Source organism: Rutidosis leptorrhynchoides, chromosome 2 (genome assembly GCF_046630445.1).
Source record: "Rutidosis leptorrhynchoides isolate AG116_Rl617_1_P2 chromosome 2, CSIRO_AGI_Rlap_v1, whole genome shotgun sequence".
NCBI classification, from domain to species: Eukaryota; Viridiplantae; Streptophyta; class Magnoliopsida; order Asterales; family Asteraceae; genus Rutidosis; species Rutidosis leptorrhynchoides.
The window spans coordinates 111,773,629-111,798,176 of record NC_092334.1 but is presented as its reverse complement, the minus strand read 5'-3'; the positions used below and the strand labels follow the sequence as shown (position 1 = coordinate 111,798,176).

The 24,548-nt window shown below is 32.7% G+C and overlaps 1 protein-coding gene across 1 annotated transcript; it reads left to right on the top strand.

The window, feature by feature from the left end:
- The first annotated feature begins 23,734 nt into the window (after window positions 1–23,734).
- Window positions 23,735–24,205, top strand: LOC139888178 (uncharacterized). Its single transcript, XM_071871208.1, has one exon. It carries the CDS (start codon window positions 23,735–23,737, stop codon window positions 24,203–24,205), a length of 471 nt encoding a protein of 156 aa, XP_071727309.1.
- The last annotated feature ends 343 nt before the right edge of the window (window positions 24,206–24,548 follow it).

Here is a 24,548-nt window from a genome sequence, read left to right as displayed (position 1 = left end):
AGCTCAATCCGTTTTCAAGTTCCAACTTTTCTGAGCTTTTCCAACATTCTATTCTTTATCATCAAACTTTCGATGATTAAGGTCGTTTACAGTTTTTGTTGCTTCATTCAACTTTTCAAAATTCAGAGTATTAGTTCGCAGACTGGGTGCTTTTCAAAATTTCAGAACGGAAAATCATTATTCTAAGAGATAAATGTTATACATATAACTGTTGATGTAGATATGCTGTGAGTTTTTCAAAGTACTGATTGCCGATTCCTCTACATTTACTGCTACCATATCTGAATCATTGGTTATCGATCTCAGGTGATTTCAAGAGAATTATGTTTTTAGATGATTAAACGCTGACGGTAATATGGTGGAATATAAAAGGTTCCCCGGTAACAATAAAAGAGCACGCATATATATCATGGTTATAATATGGTTGTTTCGAACGAAAAGTCGAAGTTGACTTGCTGGAGCTGTGACAAAATTGACTAATTTTGAAAAGGAATTGAAAAGTTATTTTTGGTAATAACAATGCCAAAAGAGCTAGCACAGATACGTGTTAAACGTTTACTCAGGTTCCGAGTGTTTTTCAAGTGTATAACTATATGTATCAATCTTTTCTTCCGTAGATGAAGTGCGGTTGGTTCATCCTCTCAATTGAGGTGTTTTCAGGAATCATTGAAGAGTTTGAACGTAGATTGTAATCGTCGAGATACAATGAGGTTTAAGATGAAATCAAGTGGCAACTTGAAGAATTGTTTAGTTTCATATGTTATAATCAATATTTTAATTCATTTTAATTGTCCAATGTTGGTAGTCCTCAGTTGATAGTCCACAGTTAGCAATTCAATAATTCATATATAGTTTAATATATAATATTCAAATTAATTAATACGTATCGTGACCCGATATTTAAAGTGCGTAAAATAAATATAGAAATTAAATGACGATAAATAAAATTGTGAGAATGTAAATTGCGATAAATAAAGTGTAATTAATTAGTTGGGAACAATTAGCTCGGAACAGTTAGCGTGGATTCTTAACAAAATTTCTCATAGTTAATTTGTTTGTTTCTAACAAATTTTATTTTGTCAAATGTTTCCTTCATTATGCCACTTGATTTTTGATAAATCAAAATCCAAATATGAAATTGGATGGATATGGTTATTCTGTGGTGAATCAGATTCGTATATCGGTGAGTGTAAGTAGGATAATAAATGACTGTTGAATTAGATTCAAAGAATGTACAGTGTAACTTATTAATGTGAAATCTAAATATTCCTCGGGTATTACCTACCCGTTAAAATATTTTCACCATTAACAGTTTGTACGAAAGAATTTTTAATTACAATCTTTATGAAAATATATATACATATATATTTTCTTCAGATATAATCATGGATTTAATGAGTTAATGAGATATTAAACTCATTTAATTTTTCATTAGAACAGGAATATATATAATCTCTAAAACATTAGTGATTACATAATCGCCATGCCGAACGAAGATAATTGATGTAGAACAATACGTAGCACGATGATTATACTTGAGGTACAGAATGAGATGTTGAGGCATAGATTGTTGATGGTACTGGTGCTGTTATTGATGGTACTGTTGGTGCCGGTGATGTTGCTGAAGCTGGTACATTTTGCACCATATTCTCCGAATTGATTTTTCGATCGCGAAGTTCGTTGACATATTACTCCAGGATGATTGTCGGTCGGAACGAGCGGATGAATAAGGTTCAGAATTGTGAATAGAATATAATCTTATCGAGTTATCCTAGAAATGAGACTGAAATTGGTGTCTCGACCAGGTTCGCCGGTATACGCTTCAGGTTCATTGTCAAGAGGTGAATTCGGTTGGTGGAAGGGATCGCCTCCTTCGCGTTTCCATTGATTAAGTCAACTACGAACCCATCAGATGAATTGATAATGGCTAATTGGTTGATTAATGCCGATGACACTGTTTTCGGAGCTTAGGTGAACATCTATGTCGGAATAGCTGTCGGAATAACTATCGGAATAGCTATCGGAATCTGAGGGACTCGAACTGGTTGAGAAATTCATCTCATACGATCAGATGAAGGATTTTCGATAAGAAATAGATTATAGGATGTAGATTAGTACCCTACAATACATAATTTACATATGCATATATAATACTAAAATCCCATAAATTACGGAGGAATCTACGGAAGCCGTCAGACAAAGGTAACAATAACAGATACGCTAAGATATGAATTTATCTATAAACTGTCTATGCAATAGAGGCAGTAAGACATGTCTAGACTAAGAATGATAAGCAGGTAATTTCCTAAGGATGATAAGAAGATGATTTCCGACTAGAAATGATAAGCAAAACTTTTGACATGCAGACACGGTCGAAGTCCAGACTCACTAATGCATCTAAACAACTATCAGTTAGGCACACTAATGCAAGACCTGGTTCGTTAAGACCACCGCTCTGATACCAACTGAAAGGACCCGTCCTAATCCATCCGGACAAAGTCCATATCGATTACAAATGATTCACAATAGTTGATTACATCGTGAGGTACTTGACCTCTATATGATACATTTTACAAACATTGCATTCGTTTTTAAAAGACAAACTTTCATTTACATTGAAAGTTGACGACATGCATACCATTTCATAATATATTTAAACTATAAATGACTTAATAATAATCTTGATGAACTCAACGACTCGAATGCAACGTCTTTTGAAATATGTCATGAATGACTCCAAATAATGTCTCTAAAATGAGCAAATGCACAGCGGAAGATTTCTTTCGTACCTGAGAATAAACATGCTTTCAAGTGTCAACCAAAAGGTTGGTGAGTTCATTAGTTTAACATAAATAATCATTTAATAATTTTAATAGACCACAAGATTTCATATTTCTATTTCTCATAAACATACGTCCCATGCATAGAGACAAAAATATCATTCATATGGATTGAACACCTGGTAACCGACCTTAACAATATGCATATAGAATATCCCCATCATTTCGGGATCCTCCTTCGGACATGATATAAATTTTAAAGTACTAAAGCATCCGGTACTTTGGATGGGGCTTGTTGGGCCCGATAGATCTATCTTTAGAGTTCGCGTCAATTAGGGTGTCTGTTCCCTAATTCTTAGATTACCAGACTTAATAAAAAGGGCATATTCGATTAAATAATCCAACCATAGAATGTAGTTTCGATTACTTGTGTCTATTTCGTAAAGCATTTATAAAAGCAACGCATGTATTCTCAGTCCCAAAAACATATATTGCAAAAGCATTTAAAAAGGAAATAATGAAACTCACCTAATGTATTTTGTAGTAAAAATACATATAACGATAATGAACAAAAGTAGAGTTGGCCTCGGATTCACGAACCTATAATGATTGTATATCTATTAAAACATATAATCGAAATCGAATAAATCTATCTATTATTATTTATGATATAATTATTTATCTTATTAACTTATATCCTTAAATATTAAATCTTGTTATATTATATGTGTTAAATATATATATATATATATATATATATATATATATATATATATATATATATATATATATATATATATATATATATATATATATATATATATATATATATATACATATATGTATTTCATTTGTTTATCAAAACAGTAGTTTTAATTATACTAATTTAATATCAGTAAAAAAAATAATGATAATAACATTTAATAAATAACTTTATTAGTGATTATAACAATTGATATTAATAATGTTTAATAATAATAATTATATATCAATGAGGATAATAATAATAATTATATTAATATTACCATTACATCACAAAGTAATTATACCTTAAAAATCCTAACAAGGTTTCAATCAAATAATCATAATACTAAAAATAATAATAATAATAATAATACTATTAATAATAATAATAATAATATAAAGATCACTACCTCATCAAAATGGCTGAAAAACAAAGAGGTGTCACCAGCGAGACTCGAACCCGAGACCCCTCGTTAACCCGCAACCCCTCCAACCATCTGGGCTATTGCCCATCATCTGCTATAACACATCTTTTAATAAATATAAACTGTTTTTCTGTTTATGCCCCTTCATCTCCCTCAATCCAGTCGAACACGAATCAAAACCCATGTAATCCTTTCTATTTGTGGTATTTAAAATCTCAACACTAAACCTCAACAATCCATAACCTCTGTATGATTCAAGTAATTCGAAAAGAAAAAAAAATAGCTGTACAGCCTTCGGTTGAGTATTGAAGAACACAAAATCGAATTTCAAATTTCGTGGCGTTTTAGACAAAAGTTTTAACACGAATTGTGTTGCAAATCATCACTAAAAACTTTATGAATTATCAATTTAACTTGAAATATAAAACTGAGTTTGAATTTTGCTAAGATCAATCGTTTTGACCTTTGAAACTAAAGTTTGACTTCGAAATTCGTATTCAATAAGAAAAATTGGGAATTGATACTTTACAGGTAGTTTGAAACACAGATTTCAAACATAACTGCATTCTTAGATTTTTAAAATTGTTTCAAATTCGAATTTTTTTACAAAAAGCAACACATACAGAGTGTTTTACATGTGTTCATCATTTTATCAGTTTAAATCCTATAATTTGGGCTGGTTAAATTTATATCTGATATTGGTGAGGAGTAAACGAAGTGAGTTAACCAATAATACCAAGTAATTCGATTTACTTATAGCTTGACAGACAGAAAACGAATCAGGAAGAACAAATAAATAAAAAAATAAAAATAAAAAAAAACAGAAAAGACTCTCAACTGCTTTTGGAGTTATCCTGGTGGATTTGATTGTGGTTGTACGAATTGTGAATGGGAGAATCAATTTAACACAGTTTGAAAGCTATAGGTAACAGATTTGAATTTTTCCTCAATCATACGTATGATATTATCTATTTTTTTTTATAGTTACTAATTGTTGTTATATTAATAATAATCTAAATATAAATAATAATAATAATAATAATAATAATAATAATAATAATAATAATAATAATAATAATAATAATAATAATAATAATAATAATAATAATAATAATAATAATAATGATAAGCCACAAAATAATAAAGATTTAATGAAATTGATAATAATAATATTATTAATGATAATTATAATAGTATTGCTAATTATATTATTATTTATATATATCCAATTTTTATTTCTATATGTTATATTTGTAATATGAGGATATTAGTTACACAAGTATTTGTATTAATATTTAAAAGTACTAACAATAATATTATTACAACTATATTTAACATATTATAAATTACGTAATATAACTATACAATATATATAATAAGGAGTATTAACTTTTTATGTATAATGACATTTAATAATAATGAAGGTATAATAAGTTACCTGTTTACATAATAAGTTTACTAACACTGATGTGGATATTATAAATAATGATACTATAGTAAATACATATGTGATATATATATATATATATATATATATATATATATTCATTTTAATAATACTTAATTATTTTATATCTTATCTTACATATTTAAATTCTTAATGTTTAAATTATATTTTACAATTTTAAATTTTTATAAAATCCTGCATTAGTATATATACATGTTTATTTACAAACATTCGTTCGTGAATCCTCGGGAACAGTCGAAGGTCAAATGTATACATGGACACAGTTCAAAGTTTTTGAAATTCAGTTTAACAGATTTTGCTTATCGTATCGAAATCATATAAAGATTAAGTTAAATTTAGTCGGAAATTCCCGGGTCATCACAAATTTGCTCCTTTAGAATCAAGTGGGAACAACTACTTAACATGGGTTATGAATGTAGAAAAACATCTCGAATCAATTGGTATTTTAGAAACCCTGAATGAAAATAACAATTGTTCCGAACAAGAGAAAGTAATAACAAGTATTTTTCTTAGCAAACATATTGACGAGTCCTTAGAATCTACATATTATATGATCGAAGATCCAAGTGATTATGGAAAATATTCAAAGATAGATACGATATTAATTATCAAGAAATAACGGTGATCCATGAAAGAATAAAATTGAAGATGTTAGTAGACGCTCTTATAAGAATCCCGGAGATTCTTATTAATGATCTGGTAACGTGGATCATCAGTCTAGTATTTCTTGAATACATGAACATCTTGTTTATCTCTAAAAATAAGTCCCAAAAGAAAAGAAAACGAGAGTGAATCTGTTGAAAAATCTTGATTAAATAAACCCTGAGCTACCTTGAGACTTAATTGGTTTGAATTTTCTATGATACCTAGCTTGTTACGTATCAATCATAAATAAACGGTTTTAGACCATAACACATATGTTTATTAAGTGTTATCTTTTATGTACTTCAGATTGTAACTTGTTTGAAGGTAATATAATTTGATTATCTTGCTGAAATATAACTCATTATTTGCTTATCTTATTTGAAGTTTTAGTATGAATCCTGCGGAAATACAACATCAATTAAATGGTAAAGACCTATGTATTGCAGATAGTGGTAACATACACACTATGATCAAATTTAAGAAATATTTCATTGATTTAAATCAAATGAAGGAATTATAAATACTATATCAGGTATTGCAAACTTGATATAAGGAACGAAAAAGGCAAAAATTCATATTACCAAATGGTACGAATTTTCTGATAAACAATGCTTTGTTTTCTCTCAAATCAAAGAGAAATTTGTTAAGTTTCTCTGATATATATCATAATGGATATGATTATCAGTCAATGATAACCGGAAATGAGAAATACCTATGTAGCACCGAAAAACGCATATGATGAAAAGCGCAGCCCATACGATCAAAAGCGCATATGATAAAAAGCTCATATGATGAAAAACGCATCGCATATGATTAAAAGCGCATATGATAAAAAGCGCATATGATGAAAAGCGCAGCGCATATGATGAAAAGCGCATATGATAAAAAGCGCATATGATGAAAAGCGCATCGCATATGACTAAAAGCGCATATGATGAAAAGCGCATATGATGAAAAACGCATATGATGAAAAGTGCAACGCATATGATTAAAAGCGCAGCGCATATGATTAAAAACGCGTATGATGAAAAGTGCAGCGCATATGATTAAAAGCGCATATGGTGAAAAGGATATATGATGAAAAGCGCATATGGTGATTAATGAAAAAGCACATATGGTGATTAATGAAAAGCATATATGGTGATTAATGAAAAGCACATATGGTGATTAATGAAAAAGTACATATGATGATTAATGAAAAAGTACATATGGTGATTAATGAAAAAGTACATATGGTGATTAATGAAAAGCACATATGGTGATTAATGAAAAGTATATTGTGAAAAGGAATCACAAATGTTTCTTGAAAGAATTTAAGGTGATATATATAGATCAATACATCCATCATGTGGACCATTTCGATATTTCATGGTTCTAATAGACACATCTAACAGATGGTCTCATATTTGTTTATTATCAAATCGAAATGTGGCATTAGGAAAGTTTCTTGTTTGAATTATTAAATTAAGAGCACATTTCTCGATTACACCATTAAAAGGGTGAGACTTGATAATGTTGGTGAGTCAACATCTCAAGCATTTTATGATTAATATATGTCTAAAGGGATTGTTATTGAACATCCAGTTGCTCATGTGCATAAAAAAATTGGTATAGCTGAATCAATAATTAAAAGCATGCAACTAATAGCTAGACCATTAAAAATGAGTACATAACTCTCAGAATTTATATGAGGACATGCAAATTTACATGCTGCGACTTTATTTCAAATTAAATAAAGCGCGACTCATAAATATTCTCCTCTACAACTTGATCTTGGTCAAGAGCCAAATATTTCACACCATTAAGTCATTTGATTGTGCAGTATATGTTCTAGTTGCACAACCACAATGAACTAAAATGGGTCTTCAAAAGAGGATGAGAATATATGTTGGATATGAAACATATTCAATTATAAGATATATTGAACCCATGATGGGTGATGTTTTTACAGCACATTTTGCTGATTCTCATTATAATGAAAAATTGTCCCTATATTAGGGGGAGAAATGAAAAATAAAGAAAAAGATGTTTCATGATGTGAACATAAATAAATGTATCTTGATCATCGCACAAAAGAATGCGAAAAGAAAGTTCAAAAATAATACATATGCAAGAACTTGCAAATAAATTACCTGATGTATTTACAGATACAAAAAGTAGTGACTAAATCATATATACTAGCAGTAAATGCTTCAGCTAGAATTGAAATTCTAAAAGCTGGCAATAATGTCACTCATGAGTCTTTGCCACGCCAGAAACGTGGGAGACCAATTGGTTCCAAAGATAAAAATTCTCGAAAGAGAAAATCAGCTGATATTGAGGTAAAAGAAAGTGTTCAAGAAGAACCACAAATCAATACTCCTTCTGCAGAGGAGATTGATGATGTCAATAGGGAAATTATAATCAATTATACACATTCAAAAAATATTATGGAACCGAAATGACATGAAAAATCTTGATGAGATATTTTCATATAATGTTGCATATGACATCATGAATGATGATGATGATCCAGAATCAAAATCTGTCATGAAAATATAGACATGATTGGGATCATTGGAAAAGAGCAATATGAGCTGAATTTGAATCGCTCAATAAAAGAAAAGTTTTCGGATCTATCGTTCTCACACCTAAAGATGTGAAACATGTGGAGTATAGATGGATTTTTGTGCGAAAAAGAAATGAGAAAAATGAAGTTACAAGGTACAAAGCTAGACTTGTAGCTCAAGGTTTTTCTCAAAGACCAGAAATTGATTATGAGAAAACTTATTCTCCTGTTATGGGTGCAATTACTTTTAGATACTTAATCAGCCTGACAGTTTCTAAAAATTTAGAAATGCATCTCATGGATGTTGTGACTGCTTATCTATATGGATCACTTGATAGTGATATATATATATATATATATATATATATATATATATATATATATATATATATATATATATATATATATATATATATATATATATATATATATATATATATATATATATATATATATATATATATATATATATATATATATATATGAAGATACCTGAAGGGCAGAAGCAACCAATGCAAAACCCAAAGAAATGTACTCAATCAAGTTACAAAGGTCTTTATATGGGTTGAAACAATCGGGTCGAATGTGGTATAAACGATTAAGTGATAACTTGATAAGCAAAGGGTATACCAATAATCTTAGTTGCCCATGTGTTTTCATTAAGAAAACAACATCCGAATATGTGATCATAGCTGTTTATGTTGATGATCTTAACATCATAGGTACAAATAAAGAGATCCATGAAGTCATTCAACTTTTAAAGAAAGAATTTGAAATAAAAGATCTCGGAAAAACCAAGCATTGCCTTGGTTTACAAATTGAGCATATGTCTAATGGTTTACTTGTACATCAAACAACATATACTGAAAAGATTATGAAACGTTTCAATATGGACAAGGCAAAACCATTAAGTACTCCTATGATTGTTAGATCACTCAATGTTGAAGCTGATCCATTTCGTTCATGTGAAGATCATGAAGATATTCTTGGACCAGAAGTACCATATCTTTGTGCAATTGGAGCTCTTATGTATCTTACAAATTGTACAAGACCTGATATTTCTTTTGCAGTTAATTTGTTAGCAAGGTTCAGCTCTGCTCCTACCAAAAGGAACTGGAATGGGATCAAACACATATTTTGATACCTTCGAGGAACTACTGATTTAGGGTTATTTTATTCTAACGAATCAAAACAAGATTTGGTTGGTTATGCAGATGCAAGTTATTTATCTGATCCACATAAAGCTAAATCTCAAACTGGATATGTATTCCTAAATGGAGGTACTGCAATATCATGGCATTCTCAAAAACAAACACTTGTTGCTACATCATCAAATCATGTCGAAGTGATTGCATTACATGAAACTACTCGGGAATGTTTTTGGTTGAGATCAATGACACAACTCATTACTGATTCTTGTGGACTAGAACGCGATAAAAATCCAACAACTATCTATGAAGATAATGCAGCTTATATAGCACATATGGAAGAAGGGTACATCATAAGTGACCGAACAAAACACATACTTCTTAGATTCTTCTCATACACTCAAGATTTCATTAAGGACAACCAGATTGAAATGAGATATGTTCAATCCAGCAAAAACTCTGCCGATCTTTTCACTAAAGCACTTCCAACTACTATTTTCAGAACGCATGTTCACAATATTGGCATGAGGCATGTTCAAAAGATATGATGACTCAGCGATGTCTACTTGAGGGGGAGTCAACTCTATGCTGCACTCTTTTTCCCTTGGCTAAAGTTTTTATCCCACTGAATTTTTCTTTAGCAAGGTTTTTAACGAGGCAGTACTAGTTGTTCGCTATTAAAATTGTCATCCAAGGGGGAGTGTTATAATTCATCAATTATTAAAGGTGGCTAACAATCAATTATTGAAGGTGGCTAACAATTTTATATAATTTACAAAAGTCAAATATGTAACACTCTTAATGTAATATAAATAGGCATGTATGATAGCCATTTAAAGATGCACCATTTCTCACACTTACAAAGTGTTTCTTTCTTTCTCTCAATTATCATCTTTGTTCTTACACTTCATTATTAGTATTCTTAATCAAGAATCAAACCACTAAAAGTAGTTATAAGCCTATTGAATTATAACATAATCAAACCACTAAAGGTAGTTATAAGCCTACTGAATTATAACAAAAAGATATTTATCATTTATTATTATCTTTTCTCTTCTTCTTTTTTCTTTCATTTAAACTGTAAATATTCATAGTAAAATAGGCTTTATTTTTATTTTAGAATTGTTTACTTACTATACAATACATAATGTGAAATGGATGAGGTGTTTATGTTCTATTTGGATGTTAGTTGCGGTAGTTTAAGATTGCTAATCAAAAACAACAATTAACCACTCAGGCTTGGCTCACTGAGTTATCTAATGAAGCACGTCATCCGAGTTCGATTTTCGGCTATACCAAATCGTTCAGAAGGAAGTGTGATCAGGGGGTGCGGATAATGCGCAATTCACTCGGTATCAGGTCTCGCGCTCGGGGGGCTTGATTACCCGAGGTTTACCCTCTATGGGGGAGCCAATATACTCGTTCATAAGGGTTTTCTCACTAATAAAAAAATAAAAACAACAATTTTGCAGTACTAAACTATACCGTACAACCTAATAATAATCAAAGAAAAACCATCATCGCGCATATATTTAATATAGTATAAATTAGGAAAATTGGTCAAATATCATAATGTTCAAAATTTTATAACAAATACAATTTTTTAAAAGTTTGACAAAACACACAATTCTGGTGTATTTGATTTTTCCCGTCTCTTTGAAATCCACTTAAAACTATTAAGTTTGTTCATGCATATTTTTTCCAAGGGAAAAAATACACACGGACATCAATGCGAAAGGGTTTTTTTAGGCGTCAACGTTGTTGATCTCCGGTTAGGTTACCGTGATAACCCGTACCCGAGATGATGATCTCGGGAGGGTGGCCACACTACTACAAAATATAGTTTAGAAACCCCTTATACTGACCGGTTTTAAATATTACCCCTAAAAACAGGTTTCGAAACTTGCGGAACCGGTTGTGTTTATTAGAGGAGGTTTCTTAACTTTGTGTTAGGACCGGTTTTCATATTTGACCGGTTTCCAAATTTGCAGAACCGGTTACTTTTTAAAAAGAGGTCTCTAAACTTCCAAAATGTTTCTATATTCTTGGCGGACTAGCTTTTCAATGAAATATTTTGTATTTGACGGCCAATTTTAACATCAGTGTCACCTCAAAGTATTTTTTTATAAACAAAACCTTCACTGATACCCTAGCCTTAATGAATCGCCACCACCTCCCTCTTCAAATGATAGCCATCATCACCACCCCTTAAACCCTCACTTTGCCCTCGTAACCAACAACTCGAATGTACACAACCTTAACTATCGCCTAACAAGCAGTGTCGTCACCACAAGTGTCTCTGCAATACGACAGCCACATCTTTTCTGTTCTTAGTTGGCCAGATTCTCTATTATCGTGTTAAGGTAGTATACCGAGTATTATTTGTTAATATTGTATATTTACTGTTGGTTTATTTGTGTGTTAATACCCAACTTTTCATGTAGACTATTGGCAATTTTTGTTGATGTCAAGGGGACCAGATTCAGTAACTTCTTATTAGCACTGAACAAAATTAACTTGATGTTTAGCTGGGGGTATTTGGATGTCCGTTCTAAAGTGATAGTAGTGCAAGTGTTTGACAAAAATTAATTTTGCTACAACATGGACTATAAAGCCATGTGATATTACTTGGCTGGGTATCCATCAATTTTTGATACTGGATAATCTTTTGTGGAAACAAGATTGCTTGAAGAGTTAAAGACCATGTCAAAGGCTAAATAGATACACAAGGGAGTGAGAGACTGCCAAGTCATTAGATTATTGATGCAAGTTTTTTTTAAGCACCTTGTCATTTCCAAAGATTGAACAAAAACATTATTAGATCTCTAGTTAGATCTCTAGCTTGTAATGATCGTTTTATTTAAATTAACATCTAACTCTTTGTTACTCGACAACCACTTGTATTTATAATTAAAGTTTGATCTTCGTATTTGTACCTTTGCAAAGTCAGTTGTCATAATTTCTTAATACTAAGAGAAAATATACTCTTATTAATAAGATGCAAAAAAAAAAAAAAAAAAAAAAAAAAAAAAAAAAAAAAAAATGGAAACCGGTTTTCAATTAAAAACAGGTTTGTATTGTCTAGAATAGAAACCTGTTTTTTTAAAACCGGTTTCCAAAGTTAAGTTTCGAAACCGGTTTTAAAACCGGTTTCCACTTTAGAAACCCCCATAAATAGGAACCGGTTTTAAAACCGGTTTCGAAAGTCCTAAAAACCGGTTTCTAAACCCTTTTTTGTAGTAGTGCCAACGAATTGCCCGCCGGTCGATAGTCGGACCCTATCGACGGCAAAGGGAGAAAAAACCCTACAAGACCCGTAGGTAAAAACCCTAGAGTTGCGATTGTGAAGACGATCGTGGAGAAGATCCGGCGATAACTGCCGTGTGCGTTGCGGACTTGCGGTGGCGGCGTTGCGGTGTGATCGAATGACCGTATGAGGTGGTGCTTTCATTGAGAGAGTAAGAGTTGTATGCGATTGGGAGATTGTGAACTTGATGTAGGTTTTGCCCCATATTTATAGATGGGAATTAGGGTTAATTGACTTGGGGCCCAAGTTAATTGTGTAGACCCTAATTGGGCTAAACCCTACGTCATCAAGTCCCCCAAGTTCGGTATGATATTTTTGTCAAGTATCGTATCGAACTTCTCATTATGCTGCGGAAAATAAGTTCACATGAGCCTGCGCAAACAACTGTGCGTAAACCCGCGAACAGATGCGCAAAGAACCGCATGCAGAGTGTGCAGGGAAACCGCGTGAACTACCATGCGTAAAACCGCATGAAAATTGCGTCTAAAGTCGCGGACAACTGTGCGCAAAGTGTGCGTAACCTGGACAAAAGCGCGTGGACAGTTGCGCAAGCGCGCGAACATCTGCGCTAAATATTCATGTACTTAAACCGCATATAACGAATTAAAAGCTCAATAAGAAAAGATAAACCTTCTCAAACCGAACGATAGACGGTAGAAACACGAGACATAATGCATCGTGCCCCACGGTGGGCGCCAAATGTTCATGCATATTTTTTTCAAGGGAAAAAATACACACGGACATCAATGCGAAAGGGTTTTTTTAGGCGTCAACGTCGTTGATCTCCGGTTCGGTTACCGAGATAACCCGTACCCGAGATGATGATCTCGGGAAGGTGGCCAACGAATTGCCCGCCGGTCGATAGTCAGACCCTATCGACGGCAAAGAGAGAAAAAACCATACAAGACCCGTAGGTAAAAACCCTAGAGTTGCGATCGTGAAGACGATCGTGGAGAAGATCCGGCGATAACTGCCGTGTGCGTTGCGGACTTGCGGTGGCGGTGTTGCGGTGTGATCGAATGATCGTATGAGGTGGTGCTTTCATTGAGAGAGTAAGAGTTGTATGCGATTGGGAGATTGTGAACTTGATGTAGGTTTTGCCCCATATTTATAGATGTGAATTAGGGTTAATTGACTTGGGGCCCAAGTTAATTGTGTAGACCCTAATTGAGCTAAACCCTACGTCATCAAAGTTTTTCAACTTTAAGTTGAAAAAGTTGTAGATTAGATGTTGAAATAGGTGATAGATAAAGTAAGATGATTTGAACAATTATATCAAGCCCACAAGATGTAAGCATAATAAACATATACAAAAAATCATACACCAGAAACTGACTTAGAATGACTATCGCTTGCACATGGCAAGTGGACAACTACATATAATTAAGCTGAAGATCTTTAACGAAAACAAATATTATTGATTGTTGGTAGAAAATGGAATCATTCCAGCAACTCTAGAATATCAAATAGCCAAACTAAAATTAAAAACATTTTAAACTCTTTTTGAGGTAAACAATTATTGGTGATTTTACTATCATCCAACTATCATTTTAGCTGATTGTGATTTACTAGAAAGCAGGAGTTGACTAGTGATACTTAACATGGGTTCGGTGAGTGCGGAGTGCACGCCCATAAGAGTGAACTAGACACTGGCGCACGGTAATGGCGGGGTCAAAGAGGCTGCGCCCCCTTGCGGGGTCCAAGGGGCAGCGCCCCTGGCTGGGGCCCCGCTCACAAAAAACGTTTTAATGAAACGTTTAAAGAAAACGTTTTTCCCGCTCCTTTCAACCGTCATAACCATCCAAATGATAACCGCCGATTAAACTGTTTTATATCGTCAGTTTAGAAAACTGCTTTCATTCTCTTTTCAATTTCACACAGAAACATACACAAAAATCTATACACTAAATCGCATTCTTCTTGTCTCGAAACGATTTGTATTTCTAGTCTTATTCCAATTAAAATTTCGTGTAACCCGAGACAAGGAGGGTCGGAATATTCAATTAGGAAAGTGTTTCACGATTTTAGAAATATCCGGATTATCTGTTTACATACCCTATTTCTAACAACAATTTATCAAATACATAGTGTGCATCTTGTAAACTTATTCGAGAGATCATGAATCATTGAGCAAAATTGCAAAGCACAAAACAATCCCTTTCAAAGATTAAATGAATTAATCAACTTATAATAAATTAACTATTAATTTTGTTTCAAGAATCTTCTTACAACAAATCAATATTAAGTGGATAGATAAACGATAAACGATATTCATAAATAGTTAAACTCACTTACACTTGTATATAACTTTTAAACGTCACATTTAATATGCTTCCATTATCAGCTTCTTTGCCTGAACCATCAACAGAACCCGCAAACATATCAAATATCAACAACCTTTATTATATAGCACATCAATTAAAACAAATTACAAATTCATTAACCCGTGAAGTCACAATACTGAACACATTAAGTTATATCTTTTGGGCAGTCTAAGAAAACAACTTATCGCACTACCTAAGTCCTTCACCTAATACAGTCTTCACGGGCAACAAAAGAGATTGGACATTCACCGAATTCTCTTCACACTAATGATGAAAAATGGTCATTGTAGGGAGTATAAGCATGGAATTAATTTGGTGACCTAGAGAGAAATTGCACATTCACTACATATATCATATCACAAATCTTAATAGGCTCGTTCTCAGCTCGAAATTACCAAATGGTGTTATCACACATAGGTAAAACTAAAATACTCAAACAATAATTGGGTCAACATTAACACAAGGAATGGTTGGCGTGTATATTGTCATTCATTGGTTGGTAGGTGTTTAATCATTCGATAATTGCAATAGCTCAACTTGACAACATAAAGAAAATGCTACAATTAACTCGGAACCTGCCTTATAATTTTCTCCCGTAAGATCTATGGTTCTTTTTTTCTTTTTTTGAAAGGCAAGTGAAATTTTATTAATATAATTACTCTAGTTACATCACGATATGAGGTTGTATGAACCCCAAGAAAATACGATACACGATAAGAAACAAAATAAAGAAACGAGGGAGGGAGCAGAGATTGCAATCCAACCTATACTAACTATTACAAGTACGTGTTTGGTTTTGTTAACCAAGTGTTCCACTCAAGCTTGTCACCTTTGAATTTGCACGATAACCAATCGTAGGAGATGGCTTGGATTTCACAAAGAGCCACCGGAGCGCTCCAACTTTTGTTGCGAAAAACCATATTGTTGCGGTTTTTCCAAATTAGGTATGAAGTGACCCAAATGACTCCTTGCCAAATCAACTCTAGTTACATCACGATATGAGGTTGTATTAACAGACATAAGGAATGGTTGGCGTGTATATTGTCATTCATTGGTTGGTAGGTGTTTAATCATTCGATAATTGCAATAGCTCAACTTGACAACATAAAGAAAATGCTACAATTAACTCGGAATCTGCCTTATAATTTTCTCCCGTAAGATCTATGGTTCTTACAACTCCTGATCTCAATTATCTGCATTCATAAACATAAAGGAAGAAAAAAGCTCGAAGAATTAACAAAATAAACTTGAGTTTGAATAATAGAAAATAGATATATATTTAATTTTAATTCATAATGTAAAGCAATGTCAAAATCATTGAGAATTTCACAACTTGCACATAAACTAAAATCTCATATACCTCTTGATATGTGTTCCAAATAACAAATGTAACTGTTTATGGCACTATATAAATGATCCATCTTCAACTTCACATTTTTTTATCCAACATCAAGTTAAACAGTCGTACTCCATCTCAAAACTTAAAGCTCAAACTTGGTTATCTGTTGGTGATTTTAGTGTCATCGGTCATTTTGTGTGATAAAGTGATTTACTTGAGACAAATGGATTTCTAGCTAAGCTTTATGACAAGTTAGGACAGTGTGGAGTACACGCTTGTTTATGCTAAGTAGAGTCATCTAATTGAAAGGTTATGTTTGTTAGTTGGTGTCTTTTTGGCCAAAAGACATAACTCTTCATGAATTGGTGACACTTTTAATGAAATGGTGTAATTTCATGGAATGGTGTAACCATGGTACCTTTACACCAAGAGGTATGGCATTTCGTGGAAAGTTTTACACCAAAAGATGCAACATTTCATGGTGACCTTTCATACGCTATAAATAGAGAATATTTGTCTCATATTCTAGATGATGATGAAAGATTGATCATTCACAATATACAAATTATCTATGTTCTTGACTTCCAATTTTAATTGTCTATATTGGAGTTGCACCTTTGTCTTATCCCGAATAAAGATTTCGTGTAACCCTAAGGCAATATATGTATAGGGTCGAAATACTTTATTGTAAAAGTGACTACACGATTCAAAGGTTTATCCGGCATTCAAACCCTATTATCCAACAAAGCGATAAAGTATTTATGGTGATAAACCTTTGATGAATCTGGAAAAGACATAGGCGTGGAAATAATATACTCCGCATTATGGAACCCTCTGATGAATGCAAGTGCATGGATCTCGGGTTATACCAATTACAGTAAATTGTATATTGGAAGATACATAATCAACTCCTTTTGTTTGCATCATTAAGTTATAAAATATTATATTCTGTATATAATTTCTTTTCTTCCTTAAATATTGTGAACGGAAGAAATGAAACACAAAACTATTTGTGTTGAATAATGATGAGGCAGTGAGAAAAGGGTCAACCGAAAACTTGAGAGTAATAGTCATTCTGTAATTTTCGTGTTGTTGCGAACGAAAAGGGAAAAGAAAGTAAATTTTGTTGATTTGCTTTCTTGTTCTCGTCTAAAGACAAAGCCAGATGGTTTTATTTGCCGAATTGTTTGAACGAATACGGATCCATCTTGGAAGGGATCAGACTGGAGACTTATTCAACGGTAGAACTATCAACTTACGAGTACGCATTTTCTATCCATCTTGTTTAATTTTATGCCATAATTGACATAAATAGAACATGCATGAAACAAAGATCTTTGAATGTAGATATGAGTTTACGATTAATACGTAGACACATTTAAAGATCTTGTATATTATAGTATATAGGGGTAGGATCAATGGGTAAGTAACCAATCGGGGGGAAGCGGGGGAAGCAAAATTTTTTTTTTTTCGTTTTTTTTGAAATTTTTTTTTTCCGGCATCAAGATCACATGAAAATATGAACATTTAGAAGAGACACTTCGTGATGAATGTTATTATTTAGGCGGGAAAACGATCGACAAAAATAACATTCAAGATAATATTGTTCGTGAAGAATATGAACGTTTTTTTTTCATGTTTTGTGAAGTAAAATTTAGCCTGATTTAGAGTTTAGGGTTTAGGATTTAGGGTTTAGGGTTTGGTGTTTTGGGTTTATTCCATAAACCCAAAACACCAAACCCTAAACCCTAAACCCTAAACCCTAAACCGTTCGTGTTAAAAACTCAATCTAAATCCTAAATCTAAACCCTAAATCTAAACCCTAAACCCTAAATTTCTAAACCCTAATATCTAAACCCTATAAACCCTCATATCTAAACCCTAATATCTAAACCCCAATAGCTAAAATCTCAAAATACGCTCGAAAAACACGATAATTGTTACTACCTCCGTCTCATTCCAATAGTCCACAGACAAAAAACACGCAGTTTTAGGAAATCCCACTAACTTCATTTCTCCACCAATGAAATATCTTCTCTCTCCAAATTCACCAATGAAATATCATCTTTCCTTTCTATTTATGGAAGTGGACTATCAGAATGGGACAACCCAAAATGGAATACTAGCCTATTGGAATGAGACGGAGGTAGTATATATTACTTCTTCGAGCGTTTTCCCGCCAAAATAAAAACATTTATCACAAAGTGTCTCTACTAAATGTTCATATTTTCATCTCATCTATAATGTTCGTGAACAAAGTTTTTTCAAAAAACGAAAAAAAAAAAAAGTTTTTGCTTCCCCCCACTTCTCCCGAATGGTTACTTCCCTCTTGATCCTACCCCATATATATATATATATATATATATATATATATATATATATATATATATATATATATATATATATATATATATATATTTGTCTATTCGGAGAGATGTACCATCAATTCAATCATTTGTAAGTTTGCATAATTCTATATATATGATTCTTAAATTGCATGTAAAATTTAAAAGATTAAAATTATTTGTGTTGAATGGTTGAATGATGGTGTGGGTTTGCATGTTGTCGGTTACCAAGGACTAATGGGATATGATAATTGTCTGGTATCCGTGTCAATTAATTGGTGGGTAATTACATGGTTGGTAAACCCAGAAATCTGGTTTTGTTTGACTTTAGTTTTTTTTTTTTTTTAAATCGGTAAAGGGATCACCAATAAATATTGCATTATACTATTAATTGCATGAATTACTTTGGATACTTTGGAGTAATATTTTGCAAACGGTTTCTATTTTGGTGTAACTAAAATAGGGTGTATAACTGTATATATACGTATTCATCCGAAATGTATGAATGAATTCTTTGACTATCGCTTTAAAGTCTATAAAGCAACTGTGATACGTATATTGCTACAAATGTCGGTTAACGGTCCAACGAAAGTTGGTGTTTAAGGATACGCATGTTCTAAATCCATATCATATGATGTTATTTTATTTTATTTGGTTGTTTAACGATATAGTTGTGACAGTTGATAGTCGCAATGGTTAAAATTCGTAACAACGGATATGATCTTGGCAATTATTTGTTAAGGTTGCAACTACTTTGCAAATAAATTTACTGTGGATGTCGATTACTACGTATAACTTTGGTCAGTTATGAGACATGGAAACTATATTAATTGTCAATTTTGACAATAGAAAAGATTGCAATGGACAATGGTGGTACAACTTATACAAAGGCGTAGTAGTTGGGACATAACTACCATTTTACTGTAACCCTCTTTATATTCTATTTGGTTATCTGATCAAATAGGTTTTGGCATGGAATATATTGACTTGGTTTTAAAGTCTGTGTAATATATAAAATTTGTAATTTTGATTATGTGGGTTACAATGATAAAACTAAAAGGGTGTTGCTACATATCCTTTTGTTTTATGATCAGATTCACAATAACATGTGATATATGTTGAAAAATGTGATTGAGATCTAAGTATTACTGTATAATACTTGTAAAACCTTTGGATTATGGTTTGGTTCATAATGAATATGACCGTGTTGATACAAGTTTGTTCTTGGTGGAAAAGATTGTGTATCCACAAGTTGTTGTTGGATTCCACACTTCTGTAAATGAACTATCTTGGATCAAGAAATAATGTTGAGATTATTGACGGTAAAACTTGTTGTCATTTCTTCTTGATTTTAGAAGTGGAGTGACTAAAGTGTGTTTACAAATATAATCTTACTATCTAATGTAATGGTTTGTGTACACAATGATAATAAGGTATCATTATCAAGGGTGTACAAATTATACGTTTACATTGGTGAGTCCTGAAAACGTGGACATAAGCACTAACTGATCAATCAATCAATTTGATACGCGAGTTTCTTATGGTAAAATAAGAATTTGATAAATCCTTGGTTAAAGGATTGCAAAAGGAAATTGATTGAAGTCATAATGAATAAAGATTAAATTCATGGTGATCCCTAGTTATGGGGTGTAACATGACTAAGACATGTATTTTACAAGTGAAGTCTAGACACTTATGCCTTAAACATAACTGCTTTTCGTGGATTAATCATGAATGAAGTGATGCATGTAGATTTTGTTGGGTCACAACAAAGTTTGGTAAAGTCACTTGACAAAAGCATTAGCCGGAAGCGCGCAAAAGTTGGCTAATGTTGTGGGATTGAAGTCCATTAAATCTTTCAAAGTGAGACGCCCAATTCCCTTCTAGTACAACGCTAGGAGCTGAATTCAATGAGGTAAGCTTACTTTCTGAAGATTGAACCACATAAATATACTGATCTCAAAATATGTGTTTAGACCCGTAAGTGGAGTAGGTTGAAGTTAAACTTCTTAATGCCTCTTTTGAAAAATTGCATATGCGGGTGCAAGACGGAAAAGAGTTACCTATGTGAGTATGAAGTTTGCCGCTTCAAAGAAGCTTGGACTTGGCTTCCTATATACTCATGAAAGGATATGGACGCATGGCTTATAAAAGCGTCAAGACGAACATTAAAGAAATGTAAGAAACTGATGTGTATATTATTTTATAGTTTTCAAATGAATTGAAGGGTTCAATTCTTCACGAACACCCTGATTTTCGAATTCTCGTAAATAATATACTAAGTGGAAATTCAATTCTTCATGAACATTTTCATTTATGCATTGGTTTGTGTGTTTGTTCAAGTTATTAAGTAAATCTAAGGATTACACTAAAATGGGGGGGATTGTTGGTGATTTTAGTGTCATCGGTCATTTTGTGTGATAAGGTGATTTACTTGAGACAAATGGATTTCTAGTTAAGCTTTATGACAAGTTAGGACAGTGTGGAGTACACGCTTGTTTAAGCTAAGTAGAGTCATCTAATTGAAAGGTTGTGTTTGTTAGTTGGTGTCTTTTTGGCCAAAAGACATAACTCCTCATGAATTGGTGACACTTTTAATGAAATGGTGTAACTTCATGGAATGGTGTAACCATGGTACCCTTACACCAAGAGGTGTGACATTTCGTGGAAAGTTTTACACCAAAAGATGCAACATTTCATGGTGACCTTTCATACGCTATAAATAGAGAATATTTATCTCATATTCTAGATGATGATGAAAGATTGATCATTCACAATATACAAATTATCTATGTTCTTGACTTCCAATTTTAATTGCCTATATTGGAGTTGTACCTTTGTCTTATCCCGAATAAAGATTTCGTGTAACCCTAAGGTAATATATGTATAGGGTCGAAATACTTTATCGCGAAAGTGACTACATGATTCAAAGGTTTATCCGGCATTCAAACCCTATTATCCAACATTATCAACAGTTATAGACTCAGCCACACATGCATCATATTCAATATTCAATAACATAATTTAAAACACAAATAATGAAGGGTAATTGAACAACTTAAAGGGTTAATGTAAACACTTGGAAAGGGTAACTGGAAGAATAACTGAGAAGCTAGATAAAGATTGAGACTCCATGTTAATGCTTGAGTAAGTTGTCTCGGATAAGTCACAAATTCTCCATCTTCTGAATGATAATGAACATTACAACACAAAAGTTAATTAATCACTTCCACTTTATGTACAACACAATTAATATAATAATCGATAATTTGAAGTTTCAATATATGATGATCAACTAAATCAATATTGTTTTTTCATAATCTGCTACCCATAACAACAAAATAACTACTACTAAATGGTAAGGAGCATATTTTTTTTCCATTTATAAGACAATATGTTTGTTATGAAAAACACTTAAATGTTAGACCCAATATACATTAAATGTAACCTAACTTGACCCCTTCAATAGTTAATAGCTTACGATTGTGTCTGACACGAGTTTTTGTTTCAAGTTATGCATCAAATGGGTTTTGGGAGAAGATTTATCAAATGGATAAAAACTTGCATTTCAAAAGTTAAGTTTTCGGTTTTACTCAGCGGGTCGCCCACAAAGGAAGGAGTTATGGAACGTGGTCTAAGACAAGGTGCTCGTCTTTCACCTTTTCTTTTTATTTTGGTCACCGAAGTGTTGAACAAGTTGTTGTCAAATGCAATGTCATGTGGAAGATTAAAAGGCATTTATAATGACAACAATGATAGTGTTAATCATTCACAATACGCGGACGACACTATAATTTTTGGTCATCCTTCTGTGGTGGAAATGATTTGCATTCGTCAAATTCTTGATCGTTTCTTTGAAGTTTCCGGGCTAAAAATGAATTCTTCAAAAACGGTATTGTATGGGGTTAATGTTGGTATGAAGATTTAGTAAAGTTTGCGTAACTTTTTGAATGTAAGGTTGGCTCATTTCCGTTTGATTACCTTGGGGTGCTGATTGGGGCTAATCTATGAAAAGAAATCACATGGAATCCGATCATAAAGAAGTTTGAGAAAAAGTTGTCGGATTGGAAAGGTCGCTGCCTTTCAACGGGAGGTAGACTCATTTTAATTAATTCGGTGTTGTCAAGTTTACCCGCTCATTGCATGTCTTTATTTAAAGCCCCCAAGGGAGTAATTAAAAACTTGGAGAGGTTAAGACGTAACTTCTTATGGAATGGAGATGTGGATGTCAAAAAATTGGCATTGGTGCGGCGGTCTAAAGTATGTCTTCTGAAAGAATATGGAGGTCTTAGAGTAGTCCCGTTAAGGTAGAAAAATTTAGCGCTTTTGGCTAAGTGGTGGTTTAAGATCAATTCGGTTAATGATGATATATGAAAGCCTTGTGTCATGAATTATTTCGATAAATGTCCTCATGGTAATAAATTTTCGGATATTTCTAGCATCAACCACAAATTGCTATCGGGTGTATGGAGAGACGTTTTAAAACTTCAAAACTCGGACGAATTATTTAACATCTTAAGCCCTCAAAGTTGGAAATGGAAGATCGAAAAAGGTACGCGTATTTTTTTTGGAATGATATATGGGTGGGAGTATCTAAATTGAAGGACTAATTCCCGTCCCTTTTTCTTAAAACCTCTAAAAGAGACGGGTGTATAGCGGATATGGGGTCTTTTAATTTTCAAGGGGAAATGGAATGGGACTTTGGGTTATATAATGTGCTGGAAGAATATGATACAATCCAAGTTCTTATTCTTAAACATTTGTTAAGAAATACGGTTTTCGAGCTTGATAAAGAAGATTCTATTTTGTGGGTTCATTCGGTTGATAATTTGTACACGGTTGCGGAAGGTGTTCGAGTCATTTTGGGAACAAATCTAGATGTAGACTTTGATTGGGTTAAAGTTGTGTGGAAGTATGTAGCTTCAAAAATAGCTATTTTTCATTGGTTAGCTATTCAAGGAGGTGTACCGGTTAGAAAAGTTTTGAGGTTTAGACATTGTCTTAGAGATGGGGATGATGATAAGTGTTCAAGGTGTTTGGTTTTTGTTGAATCGGTTGAACATCTCTTATTACATTGTTCGTGGGCTAGCAATGTTTGGTCGGCTCTTTTAAGATGGTGGAATGTGTCTTAGGTAATGCCTTTGTCCATTAATTCCTTTTCATTCATATGTTACCATGGGTTAGGGATTAAGGCTAAAGGCTTGGAGATTGATCGTTCCGGCTACGTATTGATTTATTTGGCTTGCAAGAAACGAATTGGTCTTCAATGGAGTGTCTAAACCTTGGATGGTGATTGTTGATAGTGTTATTCTTAAAGTCTTTCAATGGTTAGTGAATGCGAATGAAACCGAAAGTCATCAATTTTATGTTTGAAAATCGCAACCTTGGCTCCTCGTTTGATTGTTCCTTCGTATACTGCTGTTACGCGAATATGTCTAAATGTGTATGTAGTGTCTGAAATGATGTTTTCTTTAT